The sequence below is a fragment of the Lacerta agilis genome, chromosome 3, assembly GCF_009819535.1.
Source record: "Lacerta agilis isolate rLacAgi1 chromosome 3, rLacAgi1.pri, whole genome shotgun sequence".
In the NCBI taxonomy this organism is placed as follows: domain Eukaryota; kingdom Metazoa; phylum Chordata; class Lepidosauria; order Squamata; family Lacertidae; genus Lacerta; species Lacerta agilis.
This window is the reverse complement of record NC_046314.1, coordinates 114,403,199-114,419,765: the sequence shown is the minus strand read 5'-3', so window position 1 is coordinate 114,419,765 and position 16,567 is coordinate 114,403,199. Positions and strand designations below refer to the sequence as shown.

At 48.6% G+C, this 16,567-nt stretch overlaps 1 protein-coding gene across 5 annotated transcripts in view; it reads left to right on the top strand.

The window, feature by feature from the left end:
- Nucleotides 1-16,298, top strand: part of NCOA1 (nuclear receptor coactivator 1) — a 224,407-nt gene extending 208,109 nt beyond the window's left edge. For 2 of the 5 annotated variants that reach the window (XM_033145189.1, XM_033145190.1), the window contains exons 15-21: nt 1,099-1,419; nt 2,038-2,139; nt 4,996-5,401; nt 7,036-7,210; nt 7,440-7,623; nt 10,685-10,771; nt 14,737-16,298. In XM_033145189.1, the coding sequence (XP_033001080.1) occupies nt 1,099-1,419; nt 2,038-2,139; nt 4,996-5,401; nt 7,036-7,210; nt 7,440-7,623; nt 10,685-10,771; nt 14,737-14,904 (1,443 nt within the window). In that variant the 3' untranslated portion in view covers nt 14,905-16,298. Of the gene's footprint in view, nt 1-1,098; nt 1,420-2,037; nt 2,140-4,995; nt 5,402-7,035; nt 7,211-7,439; nt 7,624-10,684; nt 10,772-12,012; nt 12,192-14,560; nt 14,623-14,736 lie in introns of those variants that run through there. The other 3 variants (XM_033145193.1, XM_033145192.1, XM_033145191.1) reach the window with 3 other exon arrangements.
- The last annotated feature ends 269 nt before the right edge of the window (nt 16,299-16,567 follow it).

Below are 16,567 nucleotides of genomic sequence, written 5' to 3'. Positions count from 1 at the left end.
CAAATGACATTTGGGATTTCCACAGATTACTATTTGTTCCGATTGAGCTGTGGGTTTTCCACAGATTACTATTTGTTCTGATTGAGCTTTAAAGAGCGAGTTTGCACTAGGAAAGCTCTGGAACAAAAACAGAAGGAGGGGGAAGGAGGCACTTGGGCACAGAGCTTTAAAGCGCTGACCAGGCCTGGAAAGAGTGAAGGACATCTAAGGATGTATAATCCCTTAAACTCTGAGATGTTTATTCCACAAGTGAGATTCTACAAAGATGGAAACTCTACAGGTGTCATTTGATGATTTCATCTAGTGCATCAGCTTCTGGTTGGTTTTATTACAACATACCCATTCAGCATCACAGTTTGAGGCTGTGCCCACCAATAAAGGCTAGGGACTTAGTCCTGACGTAAAACTGCCTTAAAAGAGGAGTGGAAAACAATGAATGTTGAGGACTTACAGGTGCAGCGGACGATCTCTGCCTGTCTCCATCAGAACACACATTTCAGGGTTTTGGAGCTTTTACTAGATGCAGAACGTGTTCCCAAGAAAGTGTGGCATGCCAAGAGCCGAAGTAGGAGGGGTGTGTGAGAGAGGGGAGGGTCTCACCTCAACAATAAAAGGAGCATGTGTGAAAAGGGACACTGAACTGTGTCCCCCACCCACAGCCACCACCCCTGCAGTGTATCTTTCCATATTCAGATGCACCAGCCATTTTTCTCCCTTTGTGGCTCAGATGCCAGAAGTCAGCCAAACTCAAAACCTCTCCTGCCAGGGGAAACCTGTTAGTGGGTTATTTCTTCTAGCCGTAAGCAATTGAAAGCCACTTTGTACACTACTTTTAATAATAATAAATTACACCTATGTGTTCTGCGCATGCACCTAAAAAGAGTTCTGGGTGAACAGTTTTGTGAACACTTCTGCCCTGCAGAGTTGAGAGAGGCTGCCGCTCCCTGGCCAAAGGTCCACTTTGCTGCCGGTGATTCGCCTGGGTTTGCAGCCGGGCAACAGTGAAGTCGCTCTTAAAGTCACAGAATGTGCTGCATGTTTGGAACCATGTGGAAACTCAAGGTGGCCTCATGCTTTTGTTTCCTTCTCTGTGAGCAGGGAGGCGGCCTGGAAGCGCTGACGGAGAGGTTCCAGCCCCAGCAAGCCACGCCACCGCCGCCTCTCATGATGGACCAGAAGCCGGGCATGTACCCACAAGCTTATCCCTCCGCTTCCCCCACCACCAACCTCCCCGGCCCTTTCCCCGGCATGGTCCGGCAGAAGCAGTCCTTTGGGTCGATGCCGGTCCAGGTCCCGTCGCCCCGTGGGGCCTACCCCACCAACATGGGGATGCAGCCGCGGCAGGTGCTCAGCAGGCCTCCGACAGCCCCCAACCAGCTGCGACTGCAGCTGCAGCAGCGGCTCCAGGGTCAGCAGCAGGTGAGCTCCCATGTAGTGTAGCCGGTCCCTTTGCTTGCCAGAGCCCCGTGGCCTTCTGGGCAGGCTGAAGCCATGCCCTCCTTGGCTGGTAGACCTCCAGCTCCACTTCCGTGTCACTGAAGGGCACTGAGGATCACCCCCCCCCCACCGAGGCTTTTTTTGCTCCTCCGTTCCAAGAACAGGTATAAGATGGCTATGATTCTATGGCATCCTTCCCTGCTTCTCCAAACCTCTCCTGGAGGCTCTCTTGCAGCAAGTGTTGTTAGCCAAAGGGCAGCTGTGCCCAAACGGCAGCCTGTCACGCCCTGAGCCAGTGTGGTGTAGTGGTTAAGAGCAGTGGACTCGTAATCTGGTGAACCGGGTTCGCTTCCCCGCTCCTCCCCATGCAGCTGCTGGGTGACCTTGGGCTAGTCACCCTTCTCTGAAGTCTCTCAGCCCCACTCACCTCACAGAGTGTTTGTTGTGGGGGAGGAAGGGAAAGGAGAATGTGAGCCGCTTTGAGACTCCTTAGGGTAGTGAGAAAACGGGATATCAAATCCAAACTGTTCTGCTTCTCTTCTTCTTCTTCTTCTTCTCCTCCTCCTCCTCCTCCTCCTCCTCTCTTTGCCTTCTCTGTAGTTGATACACCAAAATCGGCAGGCTATCCTGAACCAGTTTGCGGTGAACTCTGCAGGTGGCATCGGCATGAGGACAGGAATGCAACAGCAGATGGCACCACAGGTAAACAATGCCTTTGTGGTCATTGGGGCCAGCACAGCTGAGGTCCCGTATTTGTAGAGCTTGGCACCAAGCAGTGGCGGGGTTGGAGCTACACACACACACTGTTTAATCTGGAAAAGGGTGAGCTTTGCTTTCTGCCTTATTTGTTTATTCTAGTAATTTATTTCATAAAATTTAAAACATTTGCAAAGTTAAAATAACAATTAAAAACAGATTACAACTCACATAATCCTTCTAGACATCTGGGTAAGCTGCTTGTCTGAACAGAAATGTTTTTATCTGGCACCAAAAGGAATACAGTGAAGGCAACTGCCTTATATCAAGAGGCAGGGAGTTCCAAAGTGTAGGTTCTGCCACTCTCGAAGATTGAGTTCTTACAAATGGGGGACGGGTGTTATGTGGCATTTGCAACAGGACCAGTTCAGCTGTTCAAAGCGATCAAGTGGGCACAATTGGGGTAAGGTGATCTCCTACGTAGACTGGCCCCAAGTTGTTATGGGCTTCATATACTGATAGTAGCACCTGGAACTTGGCCCAGTAGCCAAATCAGCAACCAGGTTTCTGTAAGGTTTTGTGACTTCTGCACAAGAATGACTCCCAGTGGCTTTTGCTCAGTGATCACTTCTTCACCCAGCGACCGCCCCTCTTGAATCGGTAGGCTTGATGGAGGAATACTCCAATAGATAATTTAAGAAACAGCTTGGCTTCCAACTGGTTCAGAGTGGTCAACTCTGGATATATCGACTAAGAGTAGCACCAGCAGTGAAAACAGCACATGTGTCGTCAGGAACTACTAGAAAAGGAATCCGACATCAGACAGGAAGCATCAGTGAATTCCGTAAATACCTGCTCCCATGTTTGGGGTTCTGGTTGTTCCCGAGAGAGGAATATTCTGCAGGTGCTAGGAAAGGTGATAAGAACATAGGAACACTCCACAGGCTTATCTAGTTCAGCTTCCTCTTCTACAGTGGCCAACCAGATGCCTATGGGAAACAAGGGAGCAGAACAAGGACATTTCCCCCGCCTTTGGTTTCCAGCAGCCGGCATTCAGAAGCACTGCTGCCTCCCATGAATTCCTCCAGTCCTCTTTTAAACCACCCCAAGGGCTCTTGCTACATTCTTAGGCAGTTCTTGCTTGCAAAATGTGGAGAGCCTCATCGAGCTGGGCAGGAGGAAACGGAAAGGAGTTGGGCTGAGTTTCCAAGCGGCCTGTTGGGGGGAGGGATAAGCTTGTGGGCTATAAGGCATCGGATTGTAAAGGAGCGAGTGTGCAGAGTCACAGAGACAAGGAGCAGCTGTTCTTCAAGGCGAGCGAGCCGCTGGTAGGAGCAGGAGAGGCAGCTGGTGTATCTCCACGCTTTTTTTTCCAAGCTAGCAGCTGCATCAAACACAACAACAACAACAGAGAGCAGGAATATTTGCTCACGGCTGCTCCACACTGCAGCTGAGCAAGGAAGAGAGACCTTTAGGTCGCAGCAGTGTTGCTCCAAAGTGACTTCTGCATCTTTTAAGAACAGCTGGGCCCTCTGGGGCTGCCTGCTGTGCCTCTGCCCTGGCAGATCCTGCCATGTGATGGGCAAGCTGCAGGAAGGGAGGGCCTCCTTGTGCTCAGGACCTGCTTGTGGGTTTTTCCCATCATGGGCCTATGTGAGAACAGGGTGCTGCTATGGGTGGGCCAGTGGCCTAGCCCAGTAGGCTCTTCTGAAGTCCTTACTGAGCTTGGGAAGGTTTATGGAGGACACTTTCTCGAGTCACAGGGCAGAACTGCGTGATCTTTCCACTCTTTGGTTGCGGTCGTCCGTCCCCGTCCCCCCCAAGTGTCTGCACTTCCAGGCAGACATATATATATATGTTTGTTTGCTTTTCACATCAAAGCTTTACAGTCACATATCCAACATAAAAAGAAGATTCCAAAGAATCTCCTGCACTTCCCTCCTCCCCTTTGTGGGTCCTATTGTTAGTCATCTCCTCCTGCATCTTTTATAATAATCCAGATATTTTACATCTCCATTATGTCCAAAATTCACCATTAAACTGCAAGTGCTATTCCAGTCCTGCTAACAGTTTTTACTGTTTACAATGGTTTTTAAGATAAATTATAAATTTCCCCCATTCCTTATTAAAGTTTTGGTCTTCCTGATTTCTGATTCTTCCAGTCATTTTTGCCATTTCAACATAGTCCATCAACTTGATCTGCCATTCTTCTCTGGTAGGGAGTTTATATTCTTTCCATTTCTGGGCTAGTAGCATCAACGTCGCCGTGGCTGTGTACATAAATAGCCTTTTCTGCTCTCTTGGGATTTCAGCACCTAAAATTCCTAAGATTTCAGGTTTTTTAGAAAATGTTATTTCCAACATTTTTTTCAGTTCATTATATATCATCTCCCAGAATTCTTTTCCTACCTTACACGTCCACCACATACGATAAAAGGTGCTTTCTTTTTCCTTACATTTCCAACATATATTTGACCCTGTTTTATATACATTTTTTCTAATTTACTGGGAGTTAAATACAAACGGTACATCATTTTTATGCAATTTTCTTTCAGCATGTAACATGCTGTAAATTTCAAATCCCAGTTCCGTAACTTCTCCCATGCTGTAAGTTGCATGTTATACCCGAAATCTCTCTCCCAGTGTATTATTACTGATTTAACCTGTTCATCTTCTGCATAACATTCTAGTATTAGTTTGTACATTTTGGGGGGGAGAGGGGGAATAATTTTGTTTGGTTCTCTAACAGCTCTTTTTTCAAATTTGGAGGTTTCATTTTAAAAAAACACCTTTGTTTGCTTGTCTCTCCCCTTGCCACCCTCCTCGTCCCCTCCTTGTGCTCTTCCTCCTTGTCCTCCCCAGCCGCCCCTGAACGCTCAGATGCTGGCCCAGCGCCAGAGGGAGCTGTACAGCCAGCAGCACCGGCAGAGGCAGCTGATGCAGCAACGGGCCATGCTGATGAGGCAGCAGCAAAGCTTCGCGGGCAACCTCCCCCCCTCGGCCGGGGTCCCCGTGCAGCTGGGGGCCGGGCGCCTCCCGCAGGCTCCCCCGCAGCAGTTCCCCTTCCCCCCCAACTACGGTACGAGCCCAGGAAACCCCCCTACCTCCACCAGCCCTTTCTCGCAGCTGGCATCCAACCCCGAGGCGGCGCTGGCCGGTCGCAACAGCATGGTGAACCGGGGGATGATGGCAGGAGTCGGAGGAGGGCAGTTCGGCTCCGGCGTGAACCCTCAGATGCAGCAGAACATCTTCCAGTATTCGGGATCAGGTGCGTCCCGGGCTGGGCTTGCATAAGGGGGTGGGTGGGATTCTGCTCCATTGAGCCTTACTCGGAGAAAGAGAGAGGGAGAGAGGTGAGGGAAGGGCTTTGCCAAAGCTAATGGTAGTCTGGCTACTTAACGCTTTTCAAATTCTGGGGCAGAAAACGAGGGTTTGCATCTCTCCTTGTTGACCAGTTCCACCTCCGGCTGGCGGCAGAGAATTCAGAAGGCTGGAAAGGTTTAAGGGGGCCTTGTGTGCTCCTCCCTGCTTTGTCCAGTCAAACACTCTTTTGCAAGGTTTTCTGTGCTTCAAAACTCCCGCAGCGCCTGTTTGGTGTGAGAGCAAGGCAAAAAGGAATGGGCTGGGAGCCCTTTATTTCTTTGCAGTGTTTGTAGCACACTCTTTTTGGAGTGTCTTCAATCCCAGAGCAGAAAACAAAGTAATAAAAAGAAACAGAGGGGAGACAATGCAGAAATATTACAGATATTGCATGAACGGGGCCAATAAACAACTAAGCATTTCTGACATAAGTTGAACAAGCAGAATCACAACAACTTAAATTTGTATTTCCAGTTTAATGAAATATGAGCCTCAAGGTCACTAAGGGCTGCTAGGTAGTGTGTGAAAATGGATTTGCCTTTCAACTAGTCACATCTACCCCAGGCATTTGAAGCACCAAAGAATTGTGGGAAGTGTAGCTTCTTGAGGGGGCTAGGAATTGTAGCTCTGTGAGGGGTAAACTACGGTTCCCGTGATTCTTTGGGGGAGGTCGTGATTCTAAGGTGTGGTGTGGATGTGGCAGAAACAAGCATGCTCTTCAGGTGCTTGTTAGCAGTTAGCCCAGGCATCCCCAAACTTTGGCCCTCCAGATGTTTTGGACTACAATTCCCATCATCCCTGACCACTAGTCTTGCTAGCTAGGGATCATGGGAGTTGTAGGCAAAAACATCTGGAGGGCTGCAGTTTGGGGATGCCTGAGTTGGCCTTTTACTTACCGCTTTCTAGGCTCCCCTGCCTTCAAGATAAGCCCTGACACAAACTCATCCATGAGATCTACTGATGGCCAAGGCCTGTCAGGCCACCTGCCAAGTAAGCCAGGAAATTGGGGGTCGTTGGAACCACCCTGTGTCTGAATCCCAACTCAGATTTTGCGGGATTCCCAGTCTTTCTCCCTGGAAATAAAGTCTTGCAACTGCCTGGCGGCTTAGACGGCATCTTATTTGCATTCTTTATAGCTTGCTTTTCATTCAGTGTTTTCAATCCAAGGGCGGGAAACTAAGTGGTAAAAATAAACAGGTTGGTGGGGTGCGGAAATAGTATACAAAAATTACCAAGAGTCATATAAACAGGACCCATAAGCAACCCAGCAATTCTGTCATAAGGTAAATGAGCAAAATGGCAACAACATTAATTAATATTTCCAGGCCTCGAGGTCAGCAGGCGCCAGGTAGGGACGTGCAGGTGGATTTCCCGGCCTCCCCCATCTCTCCCCTCCTTAAGAGCTGGCACAGACAGCAGGGTATTGAGAGGGAGGTCTGTGGCACCAGTCCTTAAGTAGGGATCTCTAGACAGATGGCGTTCTGGGTCCTCCGGGCTTCACGTAGGTTCATCCTGAGGATTGTTGTTCTCTTCTCCCCCCAGGAATGAATCAGCAAGGGGAGGCGGCATTTGCCCCGTCGCTCAGTCCCAGCAGCCCCTTGATGTCGCCGCAGATCCCTCCTTCTCAGAGCCCCATGCTCCAGTCGGCTCCGCCAACGCCTGGGTACCAGTCGCCCGATATGAAGTCCTGGCAGCAAGGACCCATGGGGAGTAACAAGTAAGCCAGGCCCCAGGGTGCAGAGCGTACGCCTCCACAGCCTTAACTTCCACGTTTTAAAAGTTCCAGGACCCAGGAAAGCTTTTGGGGGGCAAGGGGCACACACAAAATTGGCAACCCTGAAGATTTGGCAAGTTGCTCTGTCCCCTGTGTGTAACAACCTCTCTCTCCTCTCTATCTATCTATCTATCTATCTATCTATCTATCTATCTCCTTCTTCGGTCTGCAGTGTCTTTGGCCAAGCTGGGCAGGCCCAACCTACGCCAGCCCAGCAGGGAATGTACAACAACATGAGCATCACCGTCTCCATGGCCGGCGGGAACGCCAACGTCCAGAATATGAACCCAATGGGTGGGCAGATGCCTATGAGCTCGCTGCAGGTGCAAGGCATGAACCAGCTGTGCTCTGAGCAGGTCAGTGCAAGCAGCGGACTCTCCATACGCAGAGAGGGAGGGGGGAGGGAGAGAAAGCCAAGACCCATGTAAAGGTAAAAGGTAAAGGGACCCCTGACCATTAGGTCCAGCCGTGTCCGACTCTGGGGTTGCGGCGCTCATCTCGCTCTATAGGCCAAGGGAGCCGGCGTTTGTCCGCAGACAGCTTCCGGGTCATGTGGCCAGCATGACTAAGCCGCTTTCTGGCGAACCAGAGCAACGCACGGAAACGCCGTTTACCTTCCCGCCGGAGCGGTCCCTATTTATCTACTTGCACTTTGATGTGCTTTCGAACTGCTAGGTGGGCAGGAGCTGGGACTGAACAACGGGAGCTCACTCCGTTGCAGGGATTCGAACCGCCAATCTTCTGATCGGCAAGCCCTAGACTCTGTGGTTTAACCCACAGCGCCACCTGGGTCCCCTAAGACCCATGTAGGGGCGGTTTATTGGATTGTTTTTATTTTGATTACAGTGGTACCTCCGGTTGCGGACACAACCCGTTCCGGGGTGCCATTCGCACCCCGAAAAGTCTGTAACCAGAGCGGCGCTTCTGCGCACGCGCAAACCGCACAGAATGCTTCTGCGTGTGCGCACGCGGCGAAACCTGGAAATAAACACTTCCGGGTTTGCCGCGTTCTTAACCCCAAAAAACGCAACATGAAGCGTTCGCAAAAAGAGGTGTGACTGTACGCATTTTGCGGTTTTATATTTTGATTTTATTCTGTGAACCACCCTGAGACCTCTGGGTATAGGGCGGTAAAGGCATTCAATTAAACAATTCATAATTCACCATGGCGGTGGCAAGATCAGCGAGACAAAAAGCCCCTGAAAACAGCGGCTGTAAACAGGCAGTGGCTTGGTGGTAGAACCTGGATCCCTGTCATTGGGGCGGAGGGCAAGAAAACAACTGGCAAGGAAGGGGTGCTAAGCAATTCTGCCATTGGCCACTTCTCCTTCCCACCAGCAGAGGGCAGCAGCAGCAGCCGGAGGAAGTGCTGGACAGTCTTCTCTGCCCAATTGCTTCCCGTCTCCAAATATGCTAGCCTGCTGAAATGAGAGCCTGAAGGGCTGCCACACAAAAGATGGAACAAGCTTGTTCTCTGCTACTGCAGAAGGGAGGACCCAGGCTCTCCTTCCTTGCAGGTTTCTAAACAGGCTGGAATGCCATCTGTCAGGGATTCTTTAGCTGTGATTCCTGCATGCAGAGGGTTGGACTAGATGGTCCTTGGGGGGGGGGGGTCCTTCCAACTTTACAATTCTGCAATCCTATTATTTAATAATATCGTTACTATTATTACTAAATAATAATATTGCTAATTCAGTTTAGCGGTCGCTTGCGACGTAAAGAGTCTCTAAGCAACTTTTAAGAGCGTAAAACGGGGCACAGAGTCGGTGTAAGAAGTCTGCTCTTTCCTGCCCACTGTGCTGTTTTTAAGTGTCCCACCGGCCCCAGGACTCCTGCCCAGGTATTTCATTGAGCTCCAAGGCATGTTGAAATTCACTGGGTTCTTTTGTCTTCTAACTTAAGCTACTTTGATACGCAGCTGGTAGAGGGGAAACCACATTTTACGCAGTGGGAATCACACATGAAGTTTCAAAGCAGATGTTACTTTTATCCAGCTTGAAGTGTGAATCTCCATTGGCCAAGATGCTCATGCATGTGACAAGGGTCTCTCTTCCCCATTCAGCGCATGAACAGAGATTAGCAGTAAACATGACTAGCAAGAGGGTGCTTGAAAGGCTTTCCTGAAAAACACTATAGAAATTGACATCTCTGAGCGATACTACACTTTCTGCGGGAACCAAGAGCCTGAAAACTCTTGGTTGGTACAAAGAACAGCACCTCTCAGCAGTAACAACTTCTGAGACCCTAGAAGCTGATTGCCCCTGGTTTACTCTGCTAAAGCAGGCAGAGAAGGAAGATTGAGTGGGTGTCGTCCTCCCTCTTCAACTTCTTTCCCTTTTCCCTGCCCTGGAAGAAATTCTCCTCCTCCTTAGTTTCTCTGTTTGCAGCGACAGTCCCCATCTCCTCACCCTGCCGTGGAATTAACACAATTTGCACATATGCCAGAACTTGGTGTCATTTAAATAAATGAGTTGGTTTTAAAGGAGACAGAAAGAACAGAAAAATGAAAAAAAGGAAGGAAGGAGAGAGGGAGGGAGGGAGGAGGAAGGAAGGAAGGAAGGAAGGAAGGAAGGAAGGAAGGAAGGAAGGAAGGAAGGTAGGTCTGACCACACAGCTCTCTTTTGAGTAGGACACAGTGGGATATACAGTGGTGCCCTGCTAGACGAAAATGATTCGTTCTGTGAGTATTTTCGTCTAGCGAAGTGGCAATGTAAACCGCGGTTTTCGCTAGACAAAAAAAAAAAACGAAAAAAAATTGTCTTGCAAGGCAGCCCCATAGACTTTTTCGTCTTGCGGGGCAGCCTTCCGCTAGACGAATGCCTTCGTCTAGCGAGGCATTCGTCTAGCGGGGCACCACTGTACACAGAAATAAAATCAACATCCGCACCTATGGAAAGTCCATTGCACTTCTGCTTGTAACTTACAGCGGAAGAGCAGTAGCTATGTAGCACAGGGAGCCCTCTGTCCATCTGTCCGGAAGCCCCCAAAATGGTTTTTAGAGGGGATTAGACAAATCCATCTGTGTTCAGGGGCAATCAGGATGGGAGTACTGTTGCTTCAGGGCTTTCTGGAGGCCTCTGGCTGGCCCCCAAGGAAAAAGGGACCCTGGACTGGATGGATCTGGGCCAACAGTGCGGTTCTTTGTGCTTCTCCCCATTCAGTTGAGGACGGAGTGACTAACAGCCACTTTAAGTCTGGTCCTAGGTATGCCCGACAGATTCTCATTTTGTATGTGTGTGAAGATCAGTGGCTAGCTGCAGAGTTAGTGAGTTTGGGCTGCATCGGTTTGGTTGTTCATTGGTCTCCCTTTTCTGGTGATGAGGACCAGATTTGCCGGAGAGACAGTGGAAATTAAACGCTGCTTCCAAACCATTTCTGAATTCCCGGTTTATTTTTATCCCCCCCCCCCTCTCCCAGGTAAACGACCAGGCTCTCAGACCCGCAGGTCTCTACTGCAACCAGCTCTCTTCTGACCTTTTGAAAACAGAAGCAGATGGAGCACAGGTCAGTAAAACTCTCCTAAGCCCAGAACTGCCTCGGGGAAGTCTGCAACGGCAGCCTCGGTTGCCTTGGACTTCCTCTGAAAACATGGAGAGCAGTCCAGAACACCGGCAGGGCTTTGACTTACAAGCAGTTTGGGTCCTTGGGGTCAGAAACACACACACACTCCGGAGAATGCCCTGCTTGAAACTGAATTTGACCAAAGGCAGCCACCTTCAGGCATTCCTTTCGCTTTGGCAGGTCTGCATGAGGTTTTTTTTTGCCAGTGAATCCTGCACATTCAGGCCCCCACACATCCTCGCAGCAACGGAGGTGGCGCACGAAAACCCACATGGCAGGGCCCCAGCAGTGTGTAAGGAACTCAGGATGGTAGAGCATGAGACTCTTGACCTCAGGGTTGTGGGTTTGAGCCCTGTGCTGGGCAAAGGATTCCTGCATTTCAGGAATCTGGACTTAGATGACCCTCATGGTCCCTTCCAATTCTACGATTCCTCCAGGAGAACAGAAATTCCTTCTTGAGTTAGTAGGTTCAGGATCAAGCAGGAGAGGGAAAGCCATATTTAACATGGAGGCGGGGGCAGGCTGTTGGGGGGGTGGGTTAGGCACTTGGGTGTCCAGTAAATTTTGCACCCTGGCCAGCAGTTCCATGTAGATGTTAAAGTAGTATGGAGGACAAAATGGAGCCTTGGGAAACTTTGTAGTGTCACCGCCAACTCTCAGGTCGAAACAGAACCAGTTAAGTGCAGCCCCTCACCTCAGAGAACTGGTTCAGAAGGGTGGTATTGAAAGCTGCTGAGAAAAGTCACACAGAACTTTCTTCTTCTTCTAAGGTAGATCATCCATGAGAGCAATCAGGGTAATTTCAGTCTCCAATCCAGGCCAGAAAGCAGATTGAATTGGATCTAGGAAATCTAGTTGGGCTGCTTCTCACATGTGGGGCTGAAGGTTGCATACGAAATTAAGATGCAATTAATCAGCTGGGTCTGCTCCTCTTGGTGCATTAAATGGTACGTCCTCTTTGAAAGCAGCCCTGTTTGCTTCCAGCTGCAATCGTGCTTTGGGCCAGGGAGCAAGGAGCCTCTCTTTGTCATCCTGGCTGGGGCTGATGGGAGTTTGATTCTAGTAACATACAGAGGGCTGCAAGTTCTCCATCCTCCCCCCCCCCTGCTTTGGGCAAGCTGACACACTCAATACTAAAAATGTTTTCCTTCGTTTATTTGCTTCGCCCAATTGACATTTCTCAGGAGTGCTTTTTTCACATTGAAGAGGCTTTTCAGAGTTCTACTGTGGCTTAAAAACAATACAAATGAATGGTAAAGCTGTCAGGTAAGAGCTTCGCCACCCTGCTAGCTTCAAACAAGGGTTTACTGAGCTTGCTTGCCCACTGGAAACTGTGGTTAGTCGGTCTCCCAGGAGCCAGTTTGGATCCCATTTAGGGGTTCTGCAGTCACAGGGTGATCGCTTCTCCAATTCAGCCGACATGAAATAGCAATAGATCTGACTTGGTTGGAGATTCACCCAAGTGCCCTCTGTTTCCTGTGGCCCACAGTCAGACAAACTACTTGCAATCACAGGTAGGTAGCCGTGTTGGTCTGCCATAGTCAAAACAAAATAAAAAATTCCTTCCAGTAGCACCATAGAGACCAACTAAGTTTGTTCTTGGTATGAGCTTTCGTGTGCATGCACACTTCTTCAGATACACGAAAGCTCATACCAAGAACAAACTCAGTTGGTCTCTAAGGTGCTACTAGAAGGAATTTTTTATTTTATTTTGTTTTGACTACTTGCAATCAGTTCAGAAACACAGAGGGCATTTACTGGAATCTTAAGGGCAGCAATGGCTCTCGATCACAGGTGGTTAACCTTTGGGAGTGGCAAAGGCTGAATTTGACTCATGGTCAACCCTTAAGAGAGGCAAACATCAAAACGGCCAGTGGGTGTGGACAAAATATAGCCAAAAAGACACATTTTGAAGTCTGGGGCATCACAAAAACTTTTTGGCACCACAGAACCACAGCAGGGAACCTTCAGGACTGGTCAGTAAAAAATAACAACCCTTTTTGCATGGGCGTAGCTAGGATTTTTGTTAGGGGGGCCAGCTTTTTTGTTAAGGGGGCAGAACCTCAAATTTGTATTGATTTAGGCAGGCAGCTGCCCCCCCTGGCCACGCCCATGCCCTTTTGTTAAAAGTTGACACATTTGTGGATCGGGGGCTACTTTTGGCATCACAGTACCTCAATGAGGAACCTATGGGAACGGTCAGTTACTATTTTTAAACCATTTAAAAATAATTTTATTTAAAAATGAGGGCCTTGAGAGGTTTCAAAACCTCTTCGGGCATCACTGCAGGAGAGCCATATGAGCAGTAAAAAAATTTTTTTATCAAATTGGGGGTCTGATATTGGTGAGGCACAATAAAACTCTTGCTTAGCCCCCCTTCCCCTTCCAATGCTCTGGATCAAGGAGGAATTCAAGGTTACAGAAACGACTCCTTGGCCCACAAAACTGCTCTATATCCTGTAAATTGAGGGACGTGTAGCATTTCGAGTCTGTGCTTTTACCCTGGTGCATACTCTCTTCTCTCAAGTTTATTTTTACCCAGAGATTTGGCCCTCCCTGTTCAGAGCCAGATGAAAACACTCACTTTGACTTTGAACTGAACTCCCGGCGGTGGCTTTTCACCTTTTCTTGCAGCAAGAGCAGTGTTTTCGCTCGCTGGGGCCCTCAAGCAAGGAACGTGTTGACTCTGGAGCAGAGTGGAGGCAGTTTTGTGTCCCTAGGCATTTGTGGGAGGGGAAAGGGAAGGTGATGGACGGGGAACAGGAATGAAGATCTGGAGTGGGGTGGGGGCCCTCGGAGTGGACACAGACCAGAGGGACAGATGAAACGTGGGCATCGGGGATAGACTGTTTGAGTCACCTGTCCACATACTACGTCATTCTGGGGAAATGTGGATTGCCCTGTTACGAGAGACGCTTTCGGCGTGTGGGTTATCTGATTCTGTAGACGTTACTAGAAATGCCAACAGATGCTGGGAAAACCCAAGAAGGCAGGAGCAGAGGAAAACTCAAAGGGCAAAGGGGCGTTGGGGAGAATATTCTGAGACTTGGTGTTCAGCCCCTCTTGCTTCCAGGTGCCATTTGTAACAGAGACCTGCCTTCTGCCCCGGAGCTGCGGGAGAGAACCAGCAACTTCAAGGAAAGGCTCACAGCGGGAGGTGGTGCCCCATTATTCTTGACCACTGGGAGAGAGTTTGCGAAAAGGGGGTCCGGATCAAAACGTAAAGCCATCTGTCAGGAATGCTTTGATTGTGTTTCCTGCTTGGCAGGGGGTTGGACTGGATGGCCCTTGTGGTCTCTTCCAACTCTATGATTCTATGATTTTCCCGAAGCTGGTGCCCTCCAGATCCGTTTTGGGCTACGACTCCTTTGATTGTGCCCAATAGGGCTGATTATTATTTATTAAACGTTTTTACCGCTCTTCATCCGTAGATCTCAGGGCAGTTCACAACAATAGAATCGCAATACAGAAAATGCAAAATGCATACATACAAAAAATACATGGAAGATGGGAGATGCAGCCCAAAACATCTGGGTCGGGACACCCAGTTGGGAAAGGCAGAGAAAATTGACCTCCTGGGCTGCCCAGGGCCAGATGGTTTGGATTCCTTTCTGTTGCAGCCCTGCTTTGCCAGTGGTGTTTGGAAACTCAGGGTTGCCCCGGCTTAACCTTTGACGCGAGAACTTCTTCTGAGCTCCGATCCAAATGAGTGCAGCGGTTTTCTTTTTGTAGGGCAAGAAGACAGAAGAGTTCTTCTTCTCTGTGGTGACTACAGGCTAGAGGAATTCTCTCTAGTGAGTTTCCACTTCACCGTAGTACCTGCCTCCGTCCACCGGGAAGCTCTCCCCCTCTCCCCACCCCCACCCCGGCACCCGCATGGCTAATGCCCCCCCTCTCTCTCTTGGCAGGTGCAGCAGGTACAGGTGTTTGCTGATGTGCAGTGTACAGTCAACTTGGTGGGCGGAGACCCTTACCTGAACCAGCCGGGCCCTGTGGGGGCCCAGAAGGCCTCTGGCGGCCCCCAGACCCCTCAAGCCCAGCAGAAAAGCCTCCTGCAGCAGCTACTGACCGAATAACCTGCTTTTCAAAGGAATGTGAAATTTAAATAATAAGACATAGAGATATATATATAAATATAAATATATATATATATTATATTTTTCTGAGATTTTTGATATCTCAAAACTTGCAGCCATTCTCGTAGTGTTTGGAGCAAAAAAAAAAAAAGTTCCCCCTCCCCTTTCTTTCTTTCTTTCTTTTTTTAAAAAAAGGTAATGGATGTCGCGAAGTGACAAAACAGTTGAGCCAAAATGACAGATGATCCTTATTTTTGTAATCAGTTGCTGGCTTCTTCTTATCCCTGATGGAGGTTACTTGGTTTTAAGGGGTGGGGGGAGTGTGTTAATAGAGAATGAGGGGAGGCGTCTTGCTGGGGGGGGGAGAAAGAGGAGTCGAGTTCTCAGTTTCAGCTGGATCTGTCACTGATTTGCGTCTTCAGCGAAGCAGGAATTAGGTGAATAATCGCACTCGTCTCTTCTCTGGGATGTTTTTAGCTGTTCTTAAAAACGCACACGCCCTTGTCTGACCACCTCCCCCTCCCCTCTCAACCTGTTTGTGCAATCAGCTTTTTCTAGCAGTCGTGAGTTTGTCGGTTTTAAAGAAATAATGATGATGATGATGATGATGATGATAGAGTATTTTGACCCATTTTTTCCCATGTTTTATGCTGGTATATAGATGGCCTCCTTAGCGAAAAAAGGCCTCTGTGTATATGAAAAAGAGGGTGGGGAGCTCGTACAAAAAGCTAATATAATAATTTTTGAAAAGACAGACACACAAGTACAGTTTGGGGGAAAATTGCAATATTTTTTAGGGGTCGGGGGGCTGGGGAGAAGTGGCTCGGGCAGCAAAACACCGAGGGTCAACGCTGTGCCACCGTTCCTTTCATTTTGACAGGGTTTGTGATGCGGCAACCCTTTGGAGATGAAATGGGAGAGGTTCACAGCAGAAGCCTGCCACAAAGTTGCGTCCTTGGGCTACTATTGTAGATAAAATAATTATTAAAAATTAAGCAGTCCTCTCTCTCTCTCTCTCTCTCTTTCTCTCTCTCTCTCTCTGCTTTGTGATTAACAGCCAAGGTAGCTTAAAACTATTTAAAATAATATTGATTATGATGATTATAATAAAAAAGGCAATTCTCTGTGGAACGGGAGACAAGCTTGTCCTTTACCCCTCTGAGGCCTTTTCAGTGTAAATAGCTCAAACCTCTTGTATAAATTGGTTTCCTTCTCTTTTTAGTTTTGGGGTTGGGGGGGTTGCTCTTAAATAGCATTGCTTTTGGATGGGGGGGGGGAGTTATTACTTTCTTTCCTCTTTTCTCTTTCTGAAATTTTGTTGATGTGTGAAAACAAAACTGTGTAGCTTTTTGTTAATTGAATTTGCAAGAGTTTAAAAAAACAAAGAGACAAAACCAGGTGGCTTATGTTGCATTATTGCGTAAAAAGGGACAACGTGGGGGGGGGGCTCTGTGTGCGTATGTGCTTTTCTGTGGGCTGTGGGGAAGGGGCTTCACGGGGAGCCCATGTATGGTAGTCTCTTAAATTTATTTATTGAGATTTTTCAGATAAACAAAAAGGACATGGTAACAAACAAGACACATTTAACAAAGCTCAACTACAAACTTAGTTCCAGTGCTGCTTGCAAATGCACAGAAAGAAAAACCCAAATAGCAACAGCAAT